At 46.2% G+C, this 23,894-nt stretch overlaps 1 protein-coding gene across 2 annotated transcripts in view; it reads left to right on the top strand.

Moving 5' to 3' along the window:
• FBN1 (fibrillin 1) overlaps positions 1 to 23,894 on the top strand; it is a 256,213-nt gene that overhangs the window by 206,863 nt on the left and 25,456 nt on the right. For both annotated transcript variants that reach the window (XM_075530673.1, XM_075530672.1), the window contains exons 44-53: positions 3,176 to 3,301; positions 6,002 to 6,124; positions 11,083 to 11,208; positions 13,186 to 13,302; positions 14,339 to 14,467; positions 15,419 to 15,538; positions 17,929 to 18,054; positions 21,309 to 21,458; positions 22,762 to 22,827; positions 23,069 to 23,185. In XM_075530673.1, coding sequence (XP_075386788.1) covers positions 3,176 to 3,301; positions 6,002 to 6,124; positions 11,083 to 11,208; positions 13,186 to 13,302; positions 14,339 to 14,467; positions 15,419 to 15,538; positions 17,929 to 18,054; positions 21,309 to 21,458; positions 22,762 to 22,827; positions 23,069 to 23,185 — 1,200 coding nt within the window. The remainder of the gene's footprint in view (positions 1 to 3,175; positions 3,302 to 6,001; positions 6,125 to 11,082; positions 11,209 to 13,185; positions 13,303 to 14,338; positions 14,468 to 15,418; positions 15,539 to 17,928; positions 18,055 to 21,308; positions 21,459 to 22,761; positions 22,828 to 23,068; positions 23,186 to 23,894) is intronic.

Below are 23,894 nucleotides of genomic sequence, written 5' to 3'. Positions count from 1 at the left end.
CCATTATTTGTCCGGGGTTTTCTCCTCTTGGAAGAGAAAAATTAGGAAGCAATGCCATTTCACTTTATTGAGACACGGATTCTTCCTTTGAAGCAAACTGTGCAAACACCCTGTTTATTTCCAGTGAACTGGCAGCGGCGTGTGTTGCTGATGATTAAGAAAAGTGGGCAGCGTTTCACCAAATTACCGTCTGCCAGCCATAGGCATCCACAAAGAGAGATGCTGGGAGGAGAGCCAGTGGATATTTGATTTGAAGATAGTCCCTAAGCCTGCCTTCTGACTAAAACATGCATTTAATAGGACTTTTCACACCAACCCTTACGTGTGGCTTTGCGCATAAAACCTTTGCTAGGACTGCATTTTATCTCGTAGGGTATCTCTTCAGGTCTTCTGCTTTGAGAATTGCAGAGGTGAAATAAACTCCCTTTCTGTCCGATCCCCCTCCACGTAAATGGAGCAGAGACCCCTACACATTACAAATGCTTGTGCCAAACTCATAAGCCTGGCCCGGTGTCCAGCCAATCTAGGCTGTGCCTCTGTGGTTTAAAACCAAACGAGGCTGAAGTGGACGAGCAGCTCTCTTGCAAGCTCAGAGTTTTCCCTCATGTGATTTATAGGCATACTTAGATGCCCTCTGAAGTCAGACCGATTGTGTCTGGTAGCAAGCATCACCACTTGCTTTGTTCTACCTTCTTGCTAATAAGTAAACTGAGATCCGCATCAGCCTTTCCAATGACCTTGTTTAAGAAAACAAGGGTCTGGTCCAGCAATCAGCCTGGCCACCTTAGTGCCAAATCCATATGGCTAGTCACCGTCCAAAGAAACTTCATGGTTTGGAAAGAAAAACTGCTAAATGACATTGGCATGAGACACCTGGCCCTCCCTGCTTTGTTTTTTGCCTTTCCCAATCCTGAGCTTTTAGTCTCCGCTGAATCTCTGATGCCGAGATAAGAGGTCCGGAATAGTCAAGGTTTTTCATGGACAGACCGGCGACGCCGGTCCTCTGGGGCGGCAGCAGGCAAAGATGAATGCGCATGGGCATCATCCTTCACTGGTAGATCTAGACAGGCCCTCAGACACCATCTAGTCCAAACCCACTGCCTCGCAATGGAGGAGACAGAGGCAGAGCAAGAGGAAGGGACTCAGCCAAGGTCACCTAACTAATTAATAACAGAGCTGGGAGCAGAATCCAGTCCTGACTCATAGCTTGCTTCGCCTCGAGCTCTTGAAAACTGGAAATGTGATCCTTTAGCAATATTCTTATTGTTACCAGATTCCACCATGACAAAATATTTAGATGACTGAAGAACTTTGTTTTATTTAAGCTTTATACTCTCCTTCTGAAAGGCCTTAAGATTGTTGGCTATGGAGTCCATTCTAATGGGGTTAAACTATAGCACATTTATTAATCTTGTCTTCAAATATAAACTTCTCCAAGTTGAAGCTCAAATAAAATCCAGACAGGAAAGGAAAATATAATTTTAATATATCCTTTTGCTATTTTATGCCTAACATAGCTAGAAATTTGACTTGGCCTGTTATTGTTAAACTTGATAGTAACGCACACTGCTTAACATTTAAACCATGCGGTGGTGGCTATAATATTTCATATTTTCACCCACACTAGGAGCATGGCATCTGCATTTTTGTTTGTTTGCTGAGCATACACCGTGGTGATCTTACTTCTGAGAACGTTTTTTCACAACCTGAATGCAACCAACGTGAATAATCTAAAGACCTAATTACTTCCATTCAAAATCATATTACACCGTTTGGTATAATAAATTAGGCTTGGTTCCATTCCGTTGATCCCTTTGTCTGGTACAAAAACCGAACCCCTTTTAGAAAGGATTCTACAATAAATCTATAGCCTATCAAATTTCTCCCTTAAAACAGGTTGGTTTTAGAGTATGATTCTTCTGAAGTGGCAGCCACTTGGGGAGGCTCCCCTCGCTTCTATGACCATCTCCTAACTCCTTATGCTCAGAGTGCAGGGGAGGGGCTCCCAAGACTCCAGCACATCACCAGGAAAGTAACAATAGTGACCGAGAGCTGTGATGTAGACCAACACTGCCCTCAGGGAGTGCTTCATCCAACTCTACCAAGGAGCCTCCCGAGGGGCTCTCCAGGAGAACCAGCACTTTGATAATGACCTTGTGAAGGTTGTATGAGGGGGATATGGAAAAACACCTGGGAGACAGGAGACAAGGGCGTTTGCAAATTCCTAGTCTCAGGTCCTCCCCCTCCTCGGCTTGGCCGTGTGGTCTCTGGCAAGTCGCCTTCTCTGGCGTCGCCTCCGTCTCATCACCTGCATGGTGAGCAAGGTCGTTGTTCTTAGAGACCGACTCAGTGAGTAAGCACAGTTTGCTTTAGAAACGCAGCGAGTTAGTCACCATTAAGACCGTTAACTATGAGCAGCATGTAAAACAGGTAAGACAGAGAGTGGACCGAGCCAAGGCAATAAGGAGAGGCCTGGCCCCCCACATCTCCCTCATGCGCCAGCCAACCTCGCATTTGCTGCATTGGTCTTGGCTCTGCTCTCACTCCTACTTGGGCCGTTGGCATGCTCACCACCTCCACGTCCAGACACTGGCTCTTTATGTAACCAATTCAAATGGGGCATGTGCCATGTGGTACAGCAGTTAGGCCTGCCCCCCCATTGTCAGGGGTGCACAGCCTGCCGTCTCCCTCTTTGACTTCCTTTGTGCTGGAAGTCTTCAAGGTCAGTGTGGGCCCACCTTGCCTCTGCAGTGTGGCTCCCTCCCTTCTAGCCAGGTGACTGAGGACGAGGGAGGGAAAGTCGCCTTCCAAGGTCAGAGTGGACTCCACCCTGGAACCCCTCTCCACCAGCTCACTGTGCCCAATGTCAAGGAGCTCTTGGGAGAGGCTACTTCCGCTTGGCAGCTACTTTTATGCTGCTCCTCAGGGGCACAGTGGGCACCGTATCGAGTCCCACCCATCCCAAACCAGAGAGGCCAGTACTTTGGGCCCAGTAGATACATGAGTGTTTCACAAGCGGCTTAAGCATTTCAATCCGCTTTCCATTGATGGAGCCCCACACCCAACACCACCAGCCTCATCCTCACACACGTACGCACGCACCCGCATGCGTGCAACTGGCATGAACGCCGACTTACCTGCGCAGGTATCCTCATGCGTGCTGCTCTGTTTCTAGATATTGACGAATGCCGGGAGATCCCCGGGGTCTGCGAGAACGGAGTGTGTATCAACATGGTTGGGAGCTTCCGATGCGAGTGCCCAGTGGGGTTTTTCTATAATGACAAGTTGCTGGTTTGTGAAGGTAAGTGGGGTGTGAGGGGGCCCCTGCCCCGAAATGAATCCACTGACGAGCTGGTTGCCTGCCCACATGGGATGCATTTCACAAAGGTGGCATTTCCGGAGTGCATCGAACTCTCAAGCCGGTGAGGGACAGGCTGTGGAATGACGTGAAACGTCATGAAAAAAAAAAAAAAGTTCCTCCACTCCCCGTGGAATAGGCAGGATATGTGTCCCCTGCCCCACCCACACCCTGCACAGCGTGTGTTAGATTTCCCAGCTGATAGGGAAAAGCTTGGCGTCCCCGGGTGTGTCGCCTAGATGTTTTTTGTTTCCCTTGACTTGAAAGCAAACATGAGTGATGGACTCTCAAATTCGGGTATCTCTTCTGAGAAGCCGCTCCCACGCGAACATGAGGTTAAGGCAAATATTCCAAACACGTGGGAGAATTCCCAATGGCACAAGCAGCAAGTCTGACTTTTACCTGGAGAGTGTTGGCATGGGTGCAAGTGGTCCTGGTTTTTTTTGTTTTCAAATGACCCTTCCCACTGCCGTGTCTCATCACACTTCTTAATTTTCCCTACATTGGGGGTGGGGGGAGGGCAGGTAGTGCTATTTTTTCCATTTAGTAAAGGGGACACTACTGGGTAATAAATATAGCACATGCCCTGGGAGAGCTGGTATGTTTTTCCATTCAATACCTAAACTTGGAGGTGATTGATAATTACCCATTAGAGCAATCTATCGTAGCATTTATGTCAACATTTAAATGTTGAACGTATAAACTTTTATACCTAGACTGGGAATACCTTATAGACCATCAGTGAAAGGATACAACCTCTCCTTACTAATCGGCATGATCGGGTTCCAAAGCTCACATATCGTGCAAAAGTCAGCATTAAGTGAAAATGGAGGATGATCACATCACATCATCTCAACAACAATACCCCCTATCTGTACTGTGAACATCTAGAGGACCCCTTGCTGAGGTTACCTGCCACCTGTTGCCTCTGGAGACCTCAGCCACTGCCACCCAAGGAGAAGACCACTCCATCTCCCAGAGCTGTCCTGTCCCTACCGACCCCACTTCCTACAGATCTACGCTGTTCTTTACCCCACTAATCAGGAAAACTCCCTGCTCTCTCCCCTTCTAGCCAGAACATAGTTGCAATACAAACGTCCTGTCTCCATACACAAGGGGCCCATTGGTTGGGAAATTCTGCATTTATTATTGCCAGTCATATGTCACTACTATACAAAAGAGGTAGAATCTTTTTTTTCTTTTAACGTTTGTTGTAAATGCAAAATGCTGCATAGCAAGAGAGTCGGGGAGGCGTAAGTATAGCCCTGATCACATTTTTGTTGAATTCTCCTTAGCCAACATTGTGGTTGTTACTGTGACCAAGCCAGTGCATGTCCCTGGCCCTGTCTGCCGTGTGGGTTAGTAGGAACAGTGTGATAGTCATTTGGAGCCTTTTGGAGAACACAGTCCATCCAGACATTGGCCTTCGTCCTTTTTCTGGAGGAGACAGTTGAAGATTAGCCGAGTGGAGAGGAAGCCCAACATGGGAGAGAACAGGGAGGGGGGGCCATGACTGCCTTCTTCCTTTCATGCATGCCTGAGACTGCCTGCCACCATTCTGTGGGATGTCCACTCCCATTCAGAAACTCCTCTGGTGACTGCTTTACCCAAGTACTTACATTTACGTAAGCAGCTGCCCTTAGCCAAAGCCATGATCGCCAAGTTCACCTAGAGCTTGCTGCCCATATGAAATTGAAAACATGCCCCTGCACCCGTGGAAACTGCTTTGCTTTCGGGGTAACATGCAGCATCCAACTTTTGATTCCCTTTTGAAGAATCTGCACCTTCAGGGTGAATGCTTTCTCCAGGGTCTGCTGCCTTCCTGACACCATTCTCCACTCTCAGAACCCAGCAAATGAAGGTTAATTGAACACATGCCTCGGCAACGCTGAACTTGGAAGGATTCCAGAAGTGATTCACAGTGTCCCCAAATGTATCTACTCTCTCCCAGTCTACACCATCACATGTTAGGCTGGTGTGTCACTGAAAGGCTTGCCTGCGGCACCATTTAGATTCCCCAATGACACAAGCTACCCTCCACGGTTTCTATGTATCCCTCCCATCTAGTGAGTGAGAGGGTGCTGGGCCCGTTTAAAATGAGCCAGGGACCCTTCAGCACCACCTGAGAACATGTGCGGTGTACAGAATTCTTGACCTGTATCCTGCTGTGTCCAGGGCAAGGCGCTTCAACAGAGTCCCAACTGATTTTCAGGTGCATTCAAGGTTGGGGTACTCTTCTCTGGAGACCTGACCTTTCAGACAAAAGGAGCCCCATTGACTCATAAGCTTCTGGGGCTTTTTGGTTTTTTGGTTGTTTTTTTTTCTAAACCACAGGTTAAGACTTTCTATGATATTACTCTATACCCCAATCACACCTTATCCCAGAGTCTCATGAGTTTTGTTTTTTGTTTTTAAAGCATGAGCATCATTAGCATCCATACGTGATCATAAATCAGGTCTTCCCATTTATGGGGAAAAAACTAATAACGTGGAAGATTTAGAAAAGGGGTTTTTGAGGCTTCGTGGTCTTTAGCACAGGACCAGTCAAGACAAGAAAATGCACGTTTGCTTTTGCGTGAAACGCCCCCACCGACGCCGCGGCAGGTTCTGCCCTCCTTTGACTCGATCCTCCGGTGCTTGCAGACATCGACGAGTGTCAGAATGGGCCCGTGTGTCAGCGCAACGCCGAGTGCATCAACACTGCAGGCAGCTACCGCTGCGACTGTAAGCCTGGCTACCGCTTCACCTCCACCGGACAGTGCAATGGTACGTACGTGTAGCAATCCCCGAGCTTGCTGTGCCGCTGGACAGCTCCAACTGCTCAGCATCCGATCACTATACTTCTTCCGAGCTGGTTACATCCAAGAATTCAGATCTAGAAGGCTGAGCTCTAATAAGCAAACTAGGCGGTGGGGAGGGATGGTGAAATGTCCAAATGCCTTTGACAAAAGAAGTATATTGTATTCATATTTGTGTTCTCACTGCCTACCACCCCCACCACCACCCTCGAAAATATTCCTCCACCACACACACACTTAAAAGCCAGCAGTGGCCCAGTGGGAGATCAGCAACACTTTCTGATCCCGACAGACTAAAGAGAGAATCCCAATCATCTTTCCCCAAATACCAGCCCAGGAAAACCCTATCGGTCACAGTACAACCTTGTCTGACCCTCAATCTGCCACGAGGTGGCCCCAGGACCTGGCAGCATTTTGCTTTGTTGTACACGGTGTGTCTCTGAGTCAGGGCACGCTTGCCAGCAGCGAACCACAACCACGCGAAGCACAGCAACACCCCCACAAACTCCCCTAACCAATATTCGGGGTCCATTTTTCCCTCCCCTCCACATGGTACCACATGTTAGACCACTTACCATCTCAGTCATGCACCTGAAATCTGGACATTTGAAGCTATCCCAAGCTGGCCCCGAAGGACCTGCATGAATCAAATGGAGACGACTACAGGTCCATCTTCCCAGGGAAAGATTATTCATGGAGGGCAGCACATGTCAACAACCTTTTGTTAGCTAATAAGTCACCTGAAGAAAATCAGAAACTCTGTCCACCGTGGGTTCTTTGGACTGTTGTCCCCAGTTGTCAGGGAGGTGGTAGAGGTGTGGTAGCAACTTCAGTCCAAGGTAAAGTTATCAAAGTGCCTCATGGTATCTTGTTGCTATGGTTATCAAAAGGCAAAGACGTGGCAGTGCAGCTGGAAGCAAAATAATATCTTGGCATGAATTAAATGTAAGTTTTTGAGTAATTAAAAGTCCCTGTACATTGAGCAAGGCCGTCAGGAAGAGCATATTATTTCACCTCGCGCTCCTTCTGCAGGGCGTTTCCTGTATGTTTTACGCACTTGTTAATGAAAACACACCAGGGAACGTGGTCAGCGTTTCCTTGGATTTCTTGGCCCACCAGTGATTAAGTGGTAGGAAGTGAACTGCTCTCCGTGGGGCATTTCACATTGTTTAATGAGACCTTGGTGGGAAGAGGGTGTCATAGCAGAACAAAAAAGTCCCTTTGAGTCTCAAGACTTGTTTTGTTGAACTTAGAGGAACATGTGCAAGTGTTTAGCATTTTGTCAACAGAGCTGTTGTCCATTTATTAAAGGGGGGAGGGGAAGAAGAAAAAAAACAGGACAGGAAAAGCGGGGACTTCTCTGATAGGAATCACAGTAGCCATGGGCCACTTGGCCTTGATACCTCTTCCCTGCATTTTACTCTTCATTTATATTTCTTTGAGATTGGGTGAAATCATTCCTGTCACAATAGAGAATTGCTGATAACATAGAGTGTGTCTTCGCACACCACCTCACACTCAGGCAAGAAATGCGAAGGAGCTATTGATACACCGAAAGGAGAAGTGTTGACCTGCTTGGGCATAAGCTCTTTTGTAATCTCTCATACTAACATTAATCCATATGAAGCGGGTCAGGGATCACCACCGATAACCCTGGATAGTGTTATTTGTAACTTTAAGCTCAATTTTCCCCATTCACTGAACTTCTGAACAGAGGGGGGGATGTGCTTGGGAGTCTTAAGATTGTTCAACATCCAGGGTTGAAACTTGACCCTGGGAATGGCTTAATTAGCATCTTTCTTTTCATTCTGAAGACATGTCTTTCAATGCTATCCCACAGCGGGGATTTTCCAGGCATGTTGCAAAATAGTTCTCTCTCCCTGGGTAGAATATGAGAAAACCCAGAACTTTCTCTCCATCACAAGATTTTTTTTGAAGCCATAAATACCTCATTTGAAACCTCACATCCCAAATGGCCAAAGCACCACATTGTTGCTGAGAGACCGTAGAGAACAATACGGTATCTCAAGCCAAGAGGCTAGTTTGACCTTGGAAGCTGGACAGTGGAGAGTGTAGGCTCCGGTGTGAAATGGTTTGACAAGCTGAACACACGAGACAGGTCCTTCCAAAACCATTACGTGTGGTCGCCTTCCTCTCAACTGATCCAGCCTCAGAACTCATCCCTTGGGAGTTTACGGTAGAAAACCAGCTCTCTGGTTTCTTTCAAAACAAGGAATTTCACAATTCAGTTCTTCAGAATTGTAATTTTCTGTTTCCCTAGTGAAACCTCAAAGACCCCATATCCTACTTTTCCTCTTTGAAAACCATCATGAGTAGGAAATGGAGGGGGGGGGAAAATCCTGGCTGAGGGTTTCTTTCCAAGTAGATCCTCAATGTTCCTTTTTTCCTTGTGAGCCCCAGGAGGCTCTCCTGCACACTCCGAGAGCTGCTTCTATCTGCAGGAGGCAAGACTTGGGCCTTAACACAGTTTTCAAAATCGGCTCCTTCCACTGGAGCGATTTCCTCTGCCTCTCTTGGGCAACAGTTTTCTGATTTTAAATCGATTTTCTCAAATGCCCATCCCCATAATTTGTTGGGTTAACCAGCATTTATTTATAGGCTCACGGTAGCTCCTGGTCTTCTCACCTTTGCTGTGCCACCATACTGACATATTCTGCCTTATTTGGGACTTCTAAACAGTCTAGTGACTCGTTACCTTTAACTGTCCCATCGATTGGAAAGAGATAGTGACAAAGTTGGCAGCCAGGGCACATGAAAGGAAGGGGATACCTGCCTGTCTAGCACAGGCAAGGTTGCTCTGTGCATCTACCAATGTCCGTTCCCCGAGACTGTTTTCTCAGCAGACAGAGCAAGCAAACACGAAGTCAGGATTATTTAGCCGAGAGGAGGGCACTGCTGGTCCCTGCAGCATCTGCTGCAAAAATGGTCTTTTGCATTTGCTCTCTTTTATACATATAGGAAATTCAGAGTGGTTCAGTGTTCTTAGAATGATATTTTCTCTAAGTGTAGATTCTTGAGAGCTTTAAAAATTTCAATTCGCACCAAAAGTACATGTGCAGTTACGTCATTTGTGGATGTGTGCACGAGATTCTGTTCCTCGGGTAATCAGATTTCAGGAGTCCAACAGAGCATCAATTGATGATCATTTATCATCTGTCAATTCATCTGGCAGAAGCAAGATGAATGGTCTTTTTTTTTCTTTTTCAACAAATAAGAATAAAAAGGAAGAGCATCATTAGCATTCCCAAATACAATGGGGAGCCCTGTGTGGATATGAGGAATCGGTTAGGATAGAGGAAATTGTCCTGTGAAGAGACCAAACAACGAGGTGAAGCTTTTGCAAGGGACCGTGCGGGTTGGCCTTCTAGAATTTGTTTGAAACAAAGCTGATACGAATTTCCAAGCAAAGCCATGACAACCCCCTTGATTTAAGGCTAGACTCAATAAAATAGTCCCGTTCAGCTCACAGGCTGTGTTGCTCTATAGATAAGTAGTTATACAGAACACCTTCCCCGGACTAGGCTTCTCTCATATCCTACAAGGGAGCTGCAAAAATTTCATGGAAAAATCCCTTTCATCTTTAATTCCATTTATCCACAACCTTTTCGAAGCCCCTCCTCATACGCCTACATTCCCACATCATCCAGAATATGCTTTCAATACCATCATCCACATTTACATTGTTTTTATGTGTGTTGCTAATTTGACCAGAATATGTCCAGTAAATAGAGGCCAATATTGACCCGTTTGGGCTTTTTGTTTGTTTTTAGTTTCAACAGTTTTATTGACAAATGTTTCACATGTCACACGCGCCTCTGGGGTTTAAACATTTTAAAAAGAACTGTTCAATCATCACCCCCAGTACATTTTATAATGCTTTCTCCATTCTCGGACTTATTATTATTCGCTCCCCATTTCCTCAAAACCTCCTCTGCCATCACCCTAAGAAATCAATTGTTAATCCAGTTACTGTCACTTTAAATTTACCTGTCCTGGACTTCATACCCAAAGACCCCCCCAAACCCAACAACAATAACAAAATGAAAGACAGAAGAACCTCAATTGAAAAAAGCAGAAAATCATTTAAAAAACGGGCAGACATTGAAGATGGGTCAAAAAAGGGGAACAAAATACAAGGTGTTAAATTTTAACCTAACTGCATCTGTACTAGTCTTCTTTCTCATGGCCTCTGTTTGAGGCCACACTATTCGCTTCCATGGCCAATGGCCAGAGGGGATTCCCCAGAGGCTGAATCCAGGCCAGGTGGGGCTGGGGAGGTGGGGGGGGCTTACACATGGATGTGGGACTTTTATTGTCATCTGTAGCCTCTGGCACCTCAGGGCTTAGGTTTTCAGCTTTCATACAGTTGTCTCCTCTGGTCTTGGATTTTTTTTTTTTACAACCCTTGGGCCACACAGACAAGTGTGGTTCTTCGGTGTGGACTTAGCTGACACCTAACTTAAGGCAAGATTTAAGACCCTAGAATCAGGGGTCCTCAAACTACGGCCCGTGGGTCACATGTGGCCCGCTGAGGACATTTATCTGGCCCACCAGGGATTTTTCCCCCTTTTGTTCTTTTACTTCAAAATAAGATATGTGCAGTGTGCATAGGAATTTGTTCATAGTTGGTTTTTTTTTAAACTATAGTCCGGCCCTCCAACGGGTCTGAGGGACAATGAACTGGCCCCCTGTTTACAAAGTTTGAGGACCCCTGCCATAGATGCTATTCTTACTGGTAGCTGAATTTTGACCCATTTTGAGACAAAAAGAATAAACTATTTGTGTCTGTTTCGCTGGGTTAGATTAGAGCAAGGATTTCTCCTGCGTATACTTGCAAGAAAGTCACTCCATTAGCGTTTTTCTCCTAGGTTCCCACGTACATACTTATGATGTTTTTATTTACAGATCGCAACGAATGCCAAGAAATCCCCAACATATGCAGCCACGGGCAGTGTATCGACACAGTTGGAAGCTTCTACTGCCTGTGCCACGCAGGCTTTAAAACAAATGATGACCAAACCATGTGTTTGGGTGAGTATATGGTGACCGTTTCGTTCGTTCTGCACAGCCTATTGAAAACTCCATTGACTAAAAAAAAACTCCATTGGCATCTGAGTAGATATAAGATTTAATCAAAGCCGCTCAGTAGTTGTTTTGCCACTAACAGATAGAAAAGCAGACGAGAAGTGTACAGCCTTACCCTCTGTTGGCACATCTTTTGGATCAGGTGACCAAGCACTTTCCTTCATAATCATGTGGCTGTCAGTCCCCTCCCCACATCCAAAAAAAAACCACGCTTTACTAATGGAGAAAGATAATAAGGTCAAACTTTAATGATTGTGAAAAGTGTATTAACCTTTTCTATTATTACTTACCACAAAATGTGGATATACCCGATTGTACCTTGAAACAGAGTTCATCTTTTGAGTGAGCGTGATTATGAGCAATTGTCCAGAAGGGGCTATAATTTGTACCAAGATCTCAAAGAAAAATTTACATTTAAAAAGCCAGTAAAGATCAGGAGTCTTTTCCTTTGGGTTAGAGCTCTAGACTTTGAATCTCCCCCTTGGAAGTACTCAGTCAAGGGGGCTGATTTAGGATAAACTTCAAATAAGCAATTTAGCCTTTCTCTTTTTCCTTCCTTCCTTTTTCTCCTTGAAAGCTACACCCTTAAGTCTCTCGGGGTCTTTCAGAACCTGAATCCATTTCACAGCTGGAAGGAGAACAATCAATAGGGGAAGGTTTAAAGTGCTTGCCTTTGGCTATAACGGGGTTCATCAACTAGGGAACATTCTTGAAATGTTGTGTCTTCTCCAGGCTAGTTAAGTTTTAAATGGATGGGACGTAATCAGACGTGATGGTGATGAAGGAGCTAACTCTCCATCACCATGAAACTGCTCCTCCTCCTCCTCCTCCTCTCCAAACAACCAAGAACCCCCCAACGCCACCCCACCAAAGAGCTTCACTAGCTTGGCTTCAACTGAACCAAGGCAGAAGCTCTGGAAAACTGACAAAGCAACTCATTTGGAATCCATCTTCAACCACACACACACACACCCACACACACACACACATGAAACAGTGTGGGGTCAGCCACAGCTTGCTGATTTAGGATCACAGATCATTCTTCTTCATGCTCAACATTTAGAAGAAGGAAATCCTAACTCACAATACTACGTTTCCTATCCTTTGATACTATCTCCCTCTCCCTGCTCCTTCAGCCTGATCCTCACAAGCTAGCATTACCAACTCCACTTTCTTTCATTTCTGTACATTTTTATGTCTTCAACCAATGACCACCCACTCTTTTTAAAGAAATACTTCAGTTACTGTGAGGAAAGGCAGAGGTATTTAAGATGCCCAAACAACTACTATGCTGTCCCAGAGAAAAGACATAAGCCAGAAAAAGAAAGATAACAACCCAAGTAAGTGGGAGAAGAACGACATTGAGTGCCATTGCTTGGAAGACTTTCAGAAGAATGGGAGAAGTCACCATTGACTGGCGTGGTCATGTGTTTTGAGGAGTGGATTTGGGGAGGGCTAGGGGGTAGGGGGTGGGGACTGGGGGCGGGGCAGATGTCTGAAATGCTAGGTGAGTTAGAGAGGCATTATTCAGTTGCTGATTTCCGGGGAATGTTGGGTGAGTCACTGCTTTTGTGGTAATTTTGAGTGAGAATCTCGTAAAGGCTGGAGGTAGCCAAAGGTGGCAACAGATCAAGACCCAGATGCTACAGAACTTTTTCCATTTTCCAGTCAAAGTATTTGAGAGAGAAAGTGGCAAGAGTGGAGACTTCTCCCAGCAAATAGAATTGAGAAACTGGTGCCCAGTTCTCATGTCCTTAGCTTGCCTCCTTTCCCAAGCCAACCAAGGACAAGGTTTATTCCCAAGGCTTAAGTCTACATATGAGGGACTCGAGTCCCAAATGCTGGAGCCCTTGATCAACATGTAACCTTTTTTTTTCTTTCTTTCCTCCCTCTGTGTGTCTCTGTGACCCGTGTGCCTACTAGACATTAACGAGTGTGAAAAAGACGCCTGTGGGAATGGAACGTGCAGGAACACAATCGGTTCCTTCAACTGCCGCTGCAATCATGGTTTCATCCTGTCTCACAACAATGACTGCATAGGTTCGTGTGCCACAGGGACTGTAGAGGGCAGGGCTTCACCAAAGGAGTCCCATTTGCTACCTGCCCTTCCTAATCCTCTCCACCTGCCATCCTGCGCATAAAGATTGGCTAGAGGACTTGTCAGTTATCTGGTGCCAGTCCAATGTCAAGCTTAGGACTTACACCCACTCCTTTCATGGAAATGTTCAGCGACAGCTACAATTTTAATGTGTGGTCTGTGAGAAATTAAGTGCCTTCCAAAATACACTGAATCGTTTCAAAACCTGCCAAGGGGACTCCTTAGACCAGAATTAACTAATTCAGCAATAATGTGAGCCTCCTAGTTCAGCTCTTCCACGGTCACCTTCAGTGCATGTACATGATGGAATCAACAAACCCCCCCATTTTAAATGTGTTGTTATGATCCCTACTTCTGGTCATTAGCAAAACCTTCTGCTGTGCGAGAATATAATGTTATGTTCTTATTTTAAAACCACTTCACAAAACCCTCCACTGATTGTCTGCTACTGATCAACTTCCAGTCCTTAAAAATGAAATCCAAAGCAAGAGATCAAGGCCCAACGGACATAACGTGCTAATATCAGTGATCGTCCTCTTAAGTCACATACTTGTGCGACCGTGTGGTTAGCCAAGCCCTTGTCTGCCTTCTGTAGGAGACCAGAAAGAGCACCATTGCCTGTAAAGCAAAGATGAGAAGATAAGGCAGTATGATAACCAGAGAGCTGTTAATGGAAGCACCAGACCACAAAAGAATGCTGGCTCATTCGCATCCGTAGTAGCCCATGTCACTGAACGCTTTGTGTTGCAATTAGCACTTGGGGACCTAACCCAATGAGCAACCTTTCATCAGAAGTGCCACGTTTTAAAAGCTAAGCCTCTTGTTGGAAGCTTGATCTTCATTGCATTTGCTGATGTTTATTTAGCCAACAAAGGCCACTCGCATTCAGAATAGGGACTTTTCCCTCGAAAGGGCTTGGTTCTTGTGGGGGTCACGGCATTTTCTCTGCTGTATATTGAAGGGGTATTTTCTTGGCAGATGTGGATGAATGTGCTACCGGAAATGGGAACCTTTGCCGGAACGGCCAGTGCGTCAACCTGGTGGGGACCTTCCGGTGTGACTGCAACGACGGCTACGAAGTGGCTCTGGATGGAAGGACCTGTGTGGGTGAGTGTCGTGCCCTGACATGCCTGCAGACAGTGCTCCAGGGACACTGAAAGAACCAGCCCATCTCCACCCCCGGCCTTCTTTCTTGAATCTCAGAGGGAAAAAAAATCAATGTAGAATTCCACTCATCTCACCCGTAATGATGTTTAAATGATGTACTGTATATGTGGAATTAGCTATATGTACGTGTGTATATCAAAAACAAACCAACCCCAAACTCACTGCCATTGAGTCAGTGCTGACTCTTAGTTACCCTTGGTTTGTTTCCGAGACTGTAACTGTGTATGGGAGTAGAAAGCCCTGTCTTTTTCCCTCGGAGCTGCTGGTGGTTTTGAACTGCGGACCATGTGGATTGTAGCCTACCACGTAACTACTACACCACCAAGGCTTGTGCGTTTGTCTGTGTGTGTGTTTATTTCAAAAAGTTCATGGGAAAATTCCATTATCTTTCATTCCATTTTTCCTTTAACATTTTGAAATCCCCTCATTTATGCATATGTGCACACACCTACACAGAAAGTATCACAGTTTCCCTTTACCTTTTTCTAAAAAATCAAAACTTCTCTCTGCTCACAGACAGAGAACATTTGATACTGAAGAGAGAGTTGCCATCCCCCTTTTAAAATATTTACTCCCTAAAAGACCTTTGAAGTAAGCTCTGGTAAAATATTTTGGTTGCCATTATAATTCTTGATACGTACTGCCTTTCCATCAGCTATAATTTTCAGGAGCCAATTCATTTGCGGTGGCTAAAATAAAAGAGGGTAGTTACGTTGTACGTCTTAGCAAGCCCATAAGGGCTTGTTTTTATCAGCGCTCTTTTGTTTTTCTTCCTTGGAGGAATTTACAGACTTAATTTCATTTTATGAAGTTCTTAAACCTGTTTTATTTCTTCAGGTATTCATGGTAAAAAATACTAACTTCTACCTTCTTTTTCTCTTTACTTTGCAGATATCAATGAGTGCTTCTTAGAACCCGGGAAATGCGCACCAGGCACCTGCCAGAACCTGGATGGGTCCTACCGATGCATTTGTCCACCTGGGTACAGTCTGCAGAACGACAAGTGTGAAGGTCAGAAGGCCCTTGGGGTTTGGAAAGAGCCGTGTGGGGTCACGGTGCTGGCCCTGCGGGTTTCCATGATGGTGTTGATGTTTCAAAACAACAAGTCCCAAAGCAGAAGGTGTGAGGGAATTGGCCCGTTCTTCGAGGTAGAGAAGACTCTCTTCCTTGGGGCTGTTCTCTGTTGAAGCTATTTTATACCTGTGATGCCGACTCTCTCCCAGTGTACTTTTTATAACTTGTCAAAAAACATGATCTCCGTTCGAGAATTCCTGGCTTACGTGTTTGCAGATGCCAGGGAAGTGCATTGAAAAGCAGTTTTGTGGTTCCATTGGAAATATATAGAAATGGCCACATTCACAATTTGACGCACACACTTGTGCTCTTCTGATGCGTGCAGTGTGGGAAAGTGTTACTACGAGATGGGTTCTTGGCCAATTTTATAGAACTCCATTCATTTCATCCCATGACATCCCAATGTCATTGCATTAAATGCACATTAGTTGCCAGAACTTTCTATGTAGCCTTTGGACAGACTATTGCTAATCTACAGTGAGTGAGCTTTCCTCCACGTTCTGTATTGCCAATGAAAAGAACCTAATTTAAATTATGCTCACATGGTAATTTTCTAAGTGGACACCGTTTATCAAAATTAGCCCTAAGTGAAAATTATTAAAGTCATGGTTTTAAACTTAGTAAAGATGGACTTCATTCATTCTCTGATGAATGCCCAGTATCCCGAACTGAACCAAATTGGGATGCGTAAGAATAAAACCAACTTCCCAAATCGTCGATCGATGTGATCCTTCTGTAACCTGTGTCCCTCTTCTGGATGAGCTGTCGTCTATAGGCTAATTTCTACCATAAGATAAGGAATCATAACCACAAAAAAATAAGCATTGTACAAAAGTCGGTCCTTCTCTTAAACAGTTGGTGGGGGGGGGGGGTCTGGGCATAGAGAATGGAGCAACTCAATTAGCTGCACCTGCTCCATCCGTTAACCACAGAAAGCACGACCATTTCTCAGTGGAGCCTAATAACTGACGAAGAGGCTGGTTTTGCACTGTGCAGGAAGCAAATCACTGTACATTACACCCATGAAGCCCACTAATATGTGATATGTGTCATATTAAGTCAAGATAAATGGAATTAATTTCTTGACTGCTGCTCAGTTGTGCTCTGGGGAGCGCAGTTGTGTAATGCGGAGACCTTGCGGTGTGGGTGGGACTTTGCATGTGCACGTGAAGCTAGAGAGTCCCAGGGCGCAGGGGCTATGTCATGTTCCATGCAAGGTGGGGGGGGGGGGCGGGCGGCAAAAACCTTCCCATAAAGAGTACCTGGCTCAACGTCGACTTAGTGAGCTTCTTTGCTGAAATTCTTCCTGAAAGTCAGGGGAAATGATGGGTGAGTTGGTCAGAGCAGGGTGCGAGTATCTCTCCACAAGCAAGATGATCGTGTAGCTTCTTGAAGAAAGACAATTGTTTAAAGAGAAAATAGGACTGAGTATTAGTAATCCATCCAGATCAAAAGGCATCATCTGGGCGTTCTGAAAGATGAACTGTGACATGTGGTCACCCAAGCGCTTAACACGTCACAGCCCAACCACCCTGCCCCGGACCGTTTAAGCAGCTAAAATGTACGAATATTCATAGACTGAAAGCAATGTGCCACCATTCTTAGGGCATCAGGTACTCATTATCAGTATGATGAGAGAAACAAAGAAAAGAAAAGGCAACCTGTACAAGGAAGGGATGTTTGGGCTGAAATACAAACAATCCTGCAGGAGGGTTAGGCGCTTCATCTTCTCCCATATCGTTAGTTTGCACTTCCTCGTGCCGGACTTATTTGCATGAGTAATAGAGCCCGTGTAAAATGCACGCTTTCAGAGCAACAGCACAGGGTTTTGAGAGAAGCTTGGGTTCGGGTGGAGGGACACCAATTTGGTCCAGAGACACCCCCCCCCCCCCACACACACACCCCGATCTCAGCGAGTGACTCATTGTCAGCCCAGGTACAATCTCAGCGCTTCCACCTACCATGAGGTGATGAGGGGGAAGTCTAACGTTCTTGTGTCTTTCCTAATATGAGGGATATGCAATTACTCTGACCCTTTTCATGAGCCAAGCAATACCAAATAGATAAGAGAGATTTCTCATAGGATCCCTCAGAAAATACACGAGATGGCTGGACCAAGAAGTGTCAAAATTATCTTTTTTTTAAAAACTCATCACAATGTAGTCGTCCATCTCCACAGCACTGTGCCCAAGGGAAATGCATGTGTCCCACTGACCGGTGGAAGGGTTTGGAAGCTGCTTGCACTTGCCCATTGGACTTGCCCATTGGGTATCGGGTGGTGCCTCCGTTGTGTTTGGACTTTGCTTGATACCTGCCATTTCTTGCAGACATTGACGAGTGTGTGGAGGACCCAGAGATTTGTGCGTTGGGCACATGCAGTAACACTGAAGGCAGCTTCAAATGTCTTTGCCCAGAAGGGTTCTCTTTGTCTTCCACTGGAAGGAGATGCCAAGGTAAGTGCCTTGGAAGGCTCTCGACTTTCATGACTCTATTTATTTGTTGTGGTTTGGTTTTAAACCGGGCTAAGCTCTGATTCTTGGTCAAAGCGAAGATGGTGAGGTCTCATTCACCCAGGGGCCTAATGCTTACCAGATGTCAGAGGGTTCATTTGTACTCTGAGTTGCAAACTCATCCATCAAGTTATACAACTTTCCTGGCACTTCAACCTCTCTCCTTCCCCAAGAACCCAAGTGCGGCTAGGTCAGTTAGGGAGGGGCCAGTCCAGCGACAGATTCTCTGTCTCTGGGGAGGTTACCTGTATCAATAGGGCCCCAAACTTCCTGACAGAAGAGGGAAGGTCCCCTCAGAGACCCCAAGAAGATAGGAGCCATCACTTACAAGTTTCCTTGGAAAACAGAAAAATAGAGTGGGCCTTAGTGTTTTCAAGGATAATAGTTGTGAATTATAAGAATTTTCAATGGTTTGTTATGTACAGTTTTTTTTTAATGAACAAGTAGCCGGAACTTAAGCCTAGCACAGTATCTGCTTCAGTCAGGGAAACCAAACTCACTGGCAGTGAGGCGATTCCCATGGGCAGACCTGCCCCTGTTGCTTTCTGAGACTGTAACTCTTGACAGGTGCAGAAAGCCCTGTGTGCATCTGTTTCCTTACACAAACTAGGTTGAATGAGTTTCAAGCAAAAAGAATCACAGACATACCTATGCCCCCCCTCCTTTTTCTTTTCTTTCTTTTGTTGGCTTGTGTTTCTCCATAGTAATAAATCCAAAGCACTGGATATCAAGGCAAAAGCTCTAAACATCGAGCAAGCCATTGAATCTTCTGTAACCCAGCATCCTCATCTTAGGGAGCCTTGGTGGCGCTGTGGAATAAGCATTTGCCTGCTAAAGGCCAGGGCAGCTGTTCAAACTCACGACAGGAGAGAGATGAGGCTGCCGGCTCCTTTCTAGAGCAAGCTGTGAGTCAGAAACAACTCAATGGCAGCGGATTTGGCTTGGTTCTCATGTTAAATAATCATCCTCGGAAGACCTACCCAGTGAATTGTACTGGGCACATGACCGATTTTTTCTGATTACCAAGCCCTTTATAGACGCTGGATGGTTTTATTTCCAGTGCCCGACTAACTTTACACTTTCCAACCGGTTGTTTCTTTGCCCAGGGTTTAGAAGGAGGGAAGAGAGACTTAAGAATTGTCTGGTCAGTTTTCATCCCGAAGATGGCTAGCTATCAGAGGCCCAAGGGGCATCCGCTCCTGAAGGTGGGGTGGTACTTCCTTCCACCAGACTCTCTAGCTGTGCAGGACAGCCAGCCAGATAAATCCGGTCTCCTTGTCTTTGTGTGCCTTTGGCTGGGCCTGAGTTTGGAGAGGATGCAGGTGTGAATCTGCCGGAGTGGCAGGCCTGAGGAGGCATGGGCGACTCAGTCAATTTACACCGAGCTGCCCCAGAGCCTGCTCACACTGCCAGGAGAATGAGCCCAGCTGTCAGCAGCCTGGTCACAGGGTTGGCTCCCGGAGGCAGAGCCCCAGACAGGGAAAGTGACTTTCGCAGCGCTGGTGAAGTTCCAAAGGCCATTAAGGACACTCTGCAGATGACAAACAGACACCCCAGAGAGCCTCACTTGGTGTGGGCAAGCACAGCTCTCTCTCTCCTGTTGGAAAGCACTTTAGACCGACAGCACCATTCGAGGGAAGTAAGGAAGTCTGGTGGCACCTCGGGTTACTGTTTGGCTGCCAACCAAAAGGCCCGTGGCTTGCACCCACCAACTGCGCCACAGAAGACAGGTGTGGTGGGCTGCTCTGTAAAGGCGAGAGCCTGGGAAGTCCCATAGGTGGGTAGTACAGCCCTGCCCAACAGGATCGTCCTGAATCAGAATCAACTCTGCTGTCACACAGCTTTGGGTCTGGTCCCATAAGTACCACAAGCAAATAGAAATCTCCCCCAGCACACAGATGTTGTGCCCGCCTGGGAAATTCAGGGTCTCCTGGTAAAGTGGAACAATTAGGGGTCAGACAGCCAGGTAAGAAAAATCTAGGGAAGCACAGGTCGCATTTTTGAGGGAACCCATATGGAGCAGCTAAGGCCATGGTTTCAACCTTCCTCATGCCGTGACCCTCATGTGGTGGGGACCCCGCAACCATAACATTATTTCCGTTGTTACTCTATCTCTGTCATTTTGCTCCTGTTATGTATCGGGGGACCCCTGTGAAAGGGGCATTCGACCCCCAAAGGGGTCATGACCCACAGGTTGAGAACCACTGAACTATGGGGATTGATGGCCCCAGCACCTGACGGCCGTGCATGCAAATGAGCCACTCCAGCTTGCAGAGTTTAAGAAGGAAATGTGTCCCGTAGGCTCACTCTAATGAGCCTATGTTCTCATCTCTATGTGATGCATAATTTTTTTTATGTCCAAGAGAATACAAAGCTCAGGAACACGGGTAGGAGTGGAGTTGCCAATACAGGGGAAAAGGTTTAGCATGCGAACAGATTGCTATAAGAACATGCCTGGGTTTTTGTTTTTAGGTGTGTGTTTTTGTTTGTTTTTTTAAGAAAACTGTGCAAATGGGAAGATCAAGGAGAAAACCATGTTTTACGATAGGTGCTGAGACAATTGAAGGTGATTGACCAGACTTGATAAATATGACAGATAGAGATGTGTGTACTTCTTACTTTCATTCATGAGAATTTCTCCTCTGTAAGCACCAGCTATTCGTGGGAGAAAGATGGTATTAGAATTGGGAGCACTACCGTAACCCCCCCAAACAAAGAGCTCCCTGTCATCGAGGTCAGTCCAAATCACTGTGACCCTGTAGGACTGAGTAAATTGAGGCTTGTGGGTCTCCGAAACTGTAACTTTTCAGGGGACTCATCAGTGTTACCCGAACCACAGGAAGGCAGAGCCATGAAAGAGCCTTGGGAATGATTCTCTCAGTGAAGGTCCCAATCCTGAAGTCACTGATGGAGGCGCCTTTTTAAAAGTGACAGGGTTTGACTTCATGGTTCCCATCAGATTATTTGGCAAAACATTTAAAAGGAGAAAGAGTAAGTCAGGTTAGGATCTGCCCCATGGATGTGTCCGTCGGATCTCACTGCACGAGTTCCCCACCGCTTTAATGATCTCAGCTCGGTTCCTAGTGAGTCACTTCAGGAGGGTGGCAGCGGGCATGGGGGCCGAACGCAGCTGGCACTGCGGGCTGTTAGCTCCTCAGTCGTAGACGGTGAAGGTCTGTCTTGAACCTGTCTTGCAGACTTGCGAATGAGCTACTGCTATGCCAAGTTCGAAGGAGGCAAGTGTTCGTCCCCCAAATCCAGGAATCACTCCAAACAGGAATGCTGCTGCGCGCTGAAGGGAGAAGGTTGGGGGGACCCCTGTGAGCTGTGCCCCACGGAGCCCGACGGTACGTCTGTCGTCGGTCTTTCTCTTAGGGCAAGGACATGAGGAAGACCGCGGCCTGGGAGACGATGCACACTCACAACACCAGTTCTGTTGAGACTGTCTGGACCCATGGCGACCGTGTGTGTGGGGTGTGTGTGTGTGTGTGTGTGTGTGTGTATAGAATTGTGCTTCCCGGGGTCACAGGGGTTGGTTTGCAGGACTGTATTGCCAGGATTTGCTCCCAAGATGACTCTGGGTGGGAAAACCATTTCCAGTTAGCAGTCAATCAAGTTACAACTGCCAACCACCGCACCCCACCCCAACCAGGCGCTCCTAAAGATAGACAGGTGAATTTGAGTCTAATCAAAATCTTGATTAAAAATTCTTTTATCTCAGAAAGTAGGTAGGTAGCTTTCTTAGGGTTTGGGGTTTTGTTTTTGAACATTGATTGAGTACATATTAAATGGCATGTGGCTCAGAAATCTCTATGTTGCATTTCCTCCGCCTGCCCCTGTTCCCTGTTCAATGACCCAATTTTTCTCTTCAGGTGGGGAATGGGTTTCACTAGCCACCTGTTTATATAATCCCCTAGAGCAGGGGTCCCCAAACTTTTTAAACAGGGGCCAGTTCACTGTCCCTCAGACCCGTTGGAGGGCCAGACTATAGTTTAAATAGAAAAAAACTATGAACAAATTCCTATGCACACTGCACATATCTTATTTTGAAGTAAAAAACAAACGGGGCAAAAACACCCAGCGGGCTGGATAAATGTCTTCGGCGGGCCGCATGTGGCCCACGGGCCTGAGTTTGAGGACCCCTGCCCTAGAGAATAATGGTAGACTTCTTCTGAAGCCCGGAATCTTCTTCGAAAGTAAAAGGTAGCAATTTGGTGCCCACAAAGAATAAGGCATTTGATTTCTCTACCAAGTCTGCTGAGGAGGAATCCTTTTCTGGGAAGGGGCTGGGCTGGTCCGTGGCCTCCGTGGCTTCGTCCTCGAAGCTGGTGTGGGCTTAATGCTGACTGGTTCCATATCACGGGAGAAAGGCAGCCAGAAGTCCCAGCCAGAATCACCAAGGCAGTTAAGAAGAGGCCCTTCCAAAGCATGATGCTGGTGGTCGGTATTGCTGAGGCTCTCGAAGGAGTGCCGAGGTTTTCTTGTTAATAAGTATAAGCTGACTCAAGGGGCTTCCAAGCAGTAGACACAGCTGTGGAGGGTTTGATCTTTCGCTGAGTGTGGGGTGTGCTTGCTCACCTTTTCTCAGTGTGTGCTGCCCCTCCACGCTTGGGCCAGTCACCTATTAACAAGGGCACTTCTCTCCCACAGAAGCCTTCCGGCAGATCTGCCCCTATGGCAGTGGGATCATCGTGGGACCCGACGATTCAGCAGTTGGTGAGCAGCCTGCCCTTAGCATGTCTTCACACACTCAGCCGTCCTCCTCCTCCCGCTGTCCTCGCGTTTTTATTTCACCACCACCCCTATCTTAGAAAAGTAATCGCTACTGAACTTCAACTTGCTCATTTGGATACCAGTTGTCTGATCACAATTTACCTTTGTAGGTGTGTCTCTTTTCTTTTTTAAGGTACCCTTGTTATTCACTCTGCTTCTTCTTCTTCTTTTTGCTTTGCCTAAGACATGGATGAGTGCAAGGAGCCCGATGTCTGTAAGCACGGTCAGTGCATCAACACCGACGGCTCCTATCGCTGCGAATGTCCCTTTGGTTACATCCTGGAAGGGAATGAGTGTGTGGGTGAGTACAAGTCTCTCGCTCCTGCTGCGAGTTATACGTTGGTAACTCAACTATGTCGCCTTTCACTGGGAGGTACAAGCTGGGCAGAAGTGGGTCCACTTTTCAGACAGCATTTATTCACCTTTCTTAGCCGGGCCCCTTCCACGTCCCAGGAACGGTGCTAGGCTCTGGGGCTGTACCAGTAAATGAAGTCGACGTGGTTGCGTGGGGCTTACAGTCTAACAGGGGAAGGTAAAATACTGGGCATATTTGAAGAAAGAGTGACAAGGAAAATAGTTTTGTGAAAATCTTTATGAAATATTTTTTTTTAAGTTCTTTAAGGAGATCATTATTCTCTTGGTATACGCAATAAAATGCATTTCTGGATTTTATTCCACGCAGTTATTGAAAGGACTATGTACCTAGAGTAAATGATTCTTGCATTAGCCCTCATATTAAAATGTAAAAAATATTAAATAACAGCTCCGATGGTCGACTTCCTAATCCATTTTAACTTTAATTGAACCCACTCGGATCATGTTTATTTATCTATAGATCCCAAGGCAGTTCGATGTAAGTGAATTAATAATGGCATAAATTCCGAGATTCTGAGTTTGTGGAAAGTATTCTTTCCATGAGACGTCAGCACTGGCTACATCTCGGGGAGTGTGGGCAAGTCCTTTGCCTCTTCTAAACCAGCAAATGCAGGCGAACTATGCGATTTCCAATC

This window comes from Tenrec ecaudatus, chromosome 14 (assembly GCF_050624435.1).
Source record: "Tenrec ecaudatus isolate mTenEca1 chromosome 14, mTenEca1.hap1, whole genome shotgun sequence".
Classification (NCBI taxonomy): domain Eukaryota; kingdom Metazoa; phylum Chordata; class Mammalia; order Afrosoricida; family Tenrecidae; genus Tenrec; species Tenrec ecaudatus.
Note: the sequence above shows the minus strand (reverse complement) of the source record. Positions and strands in the feature narration are given on the sequence as shown.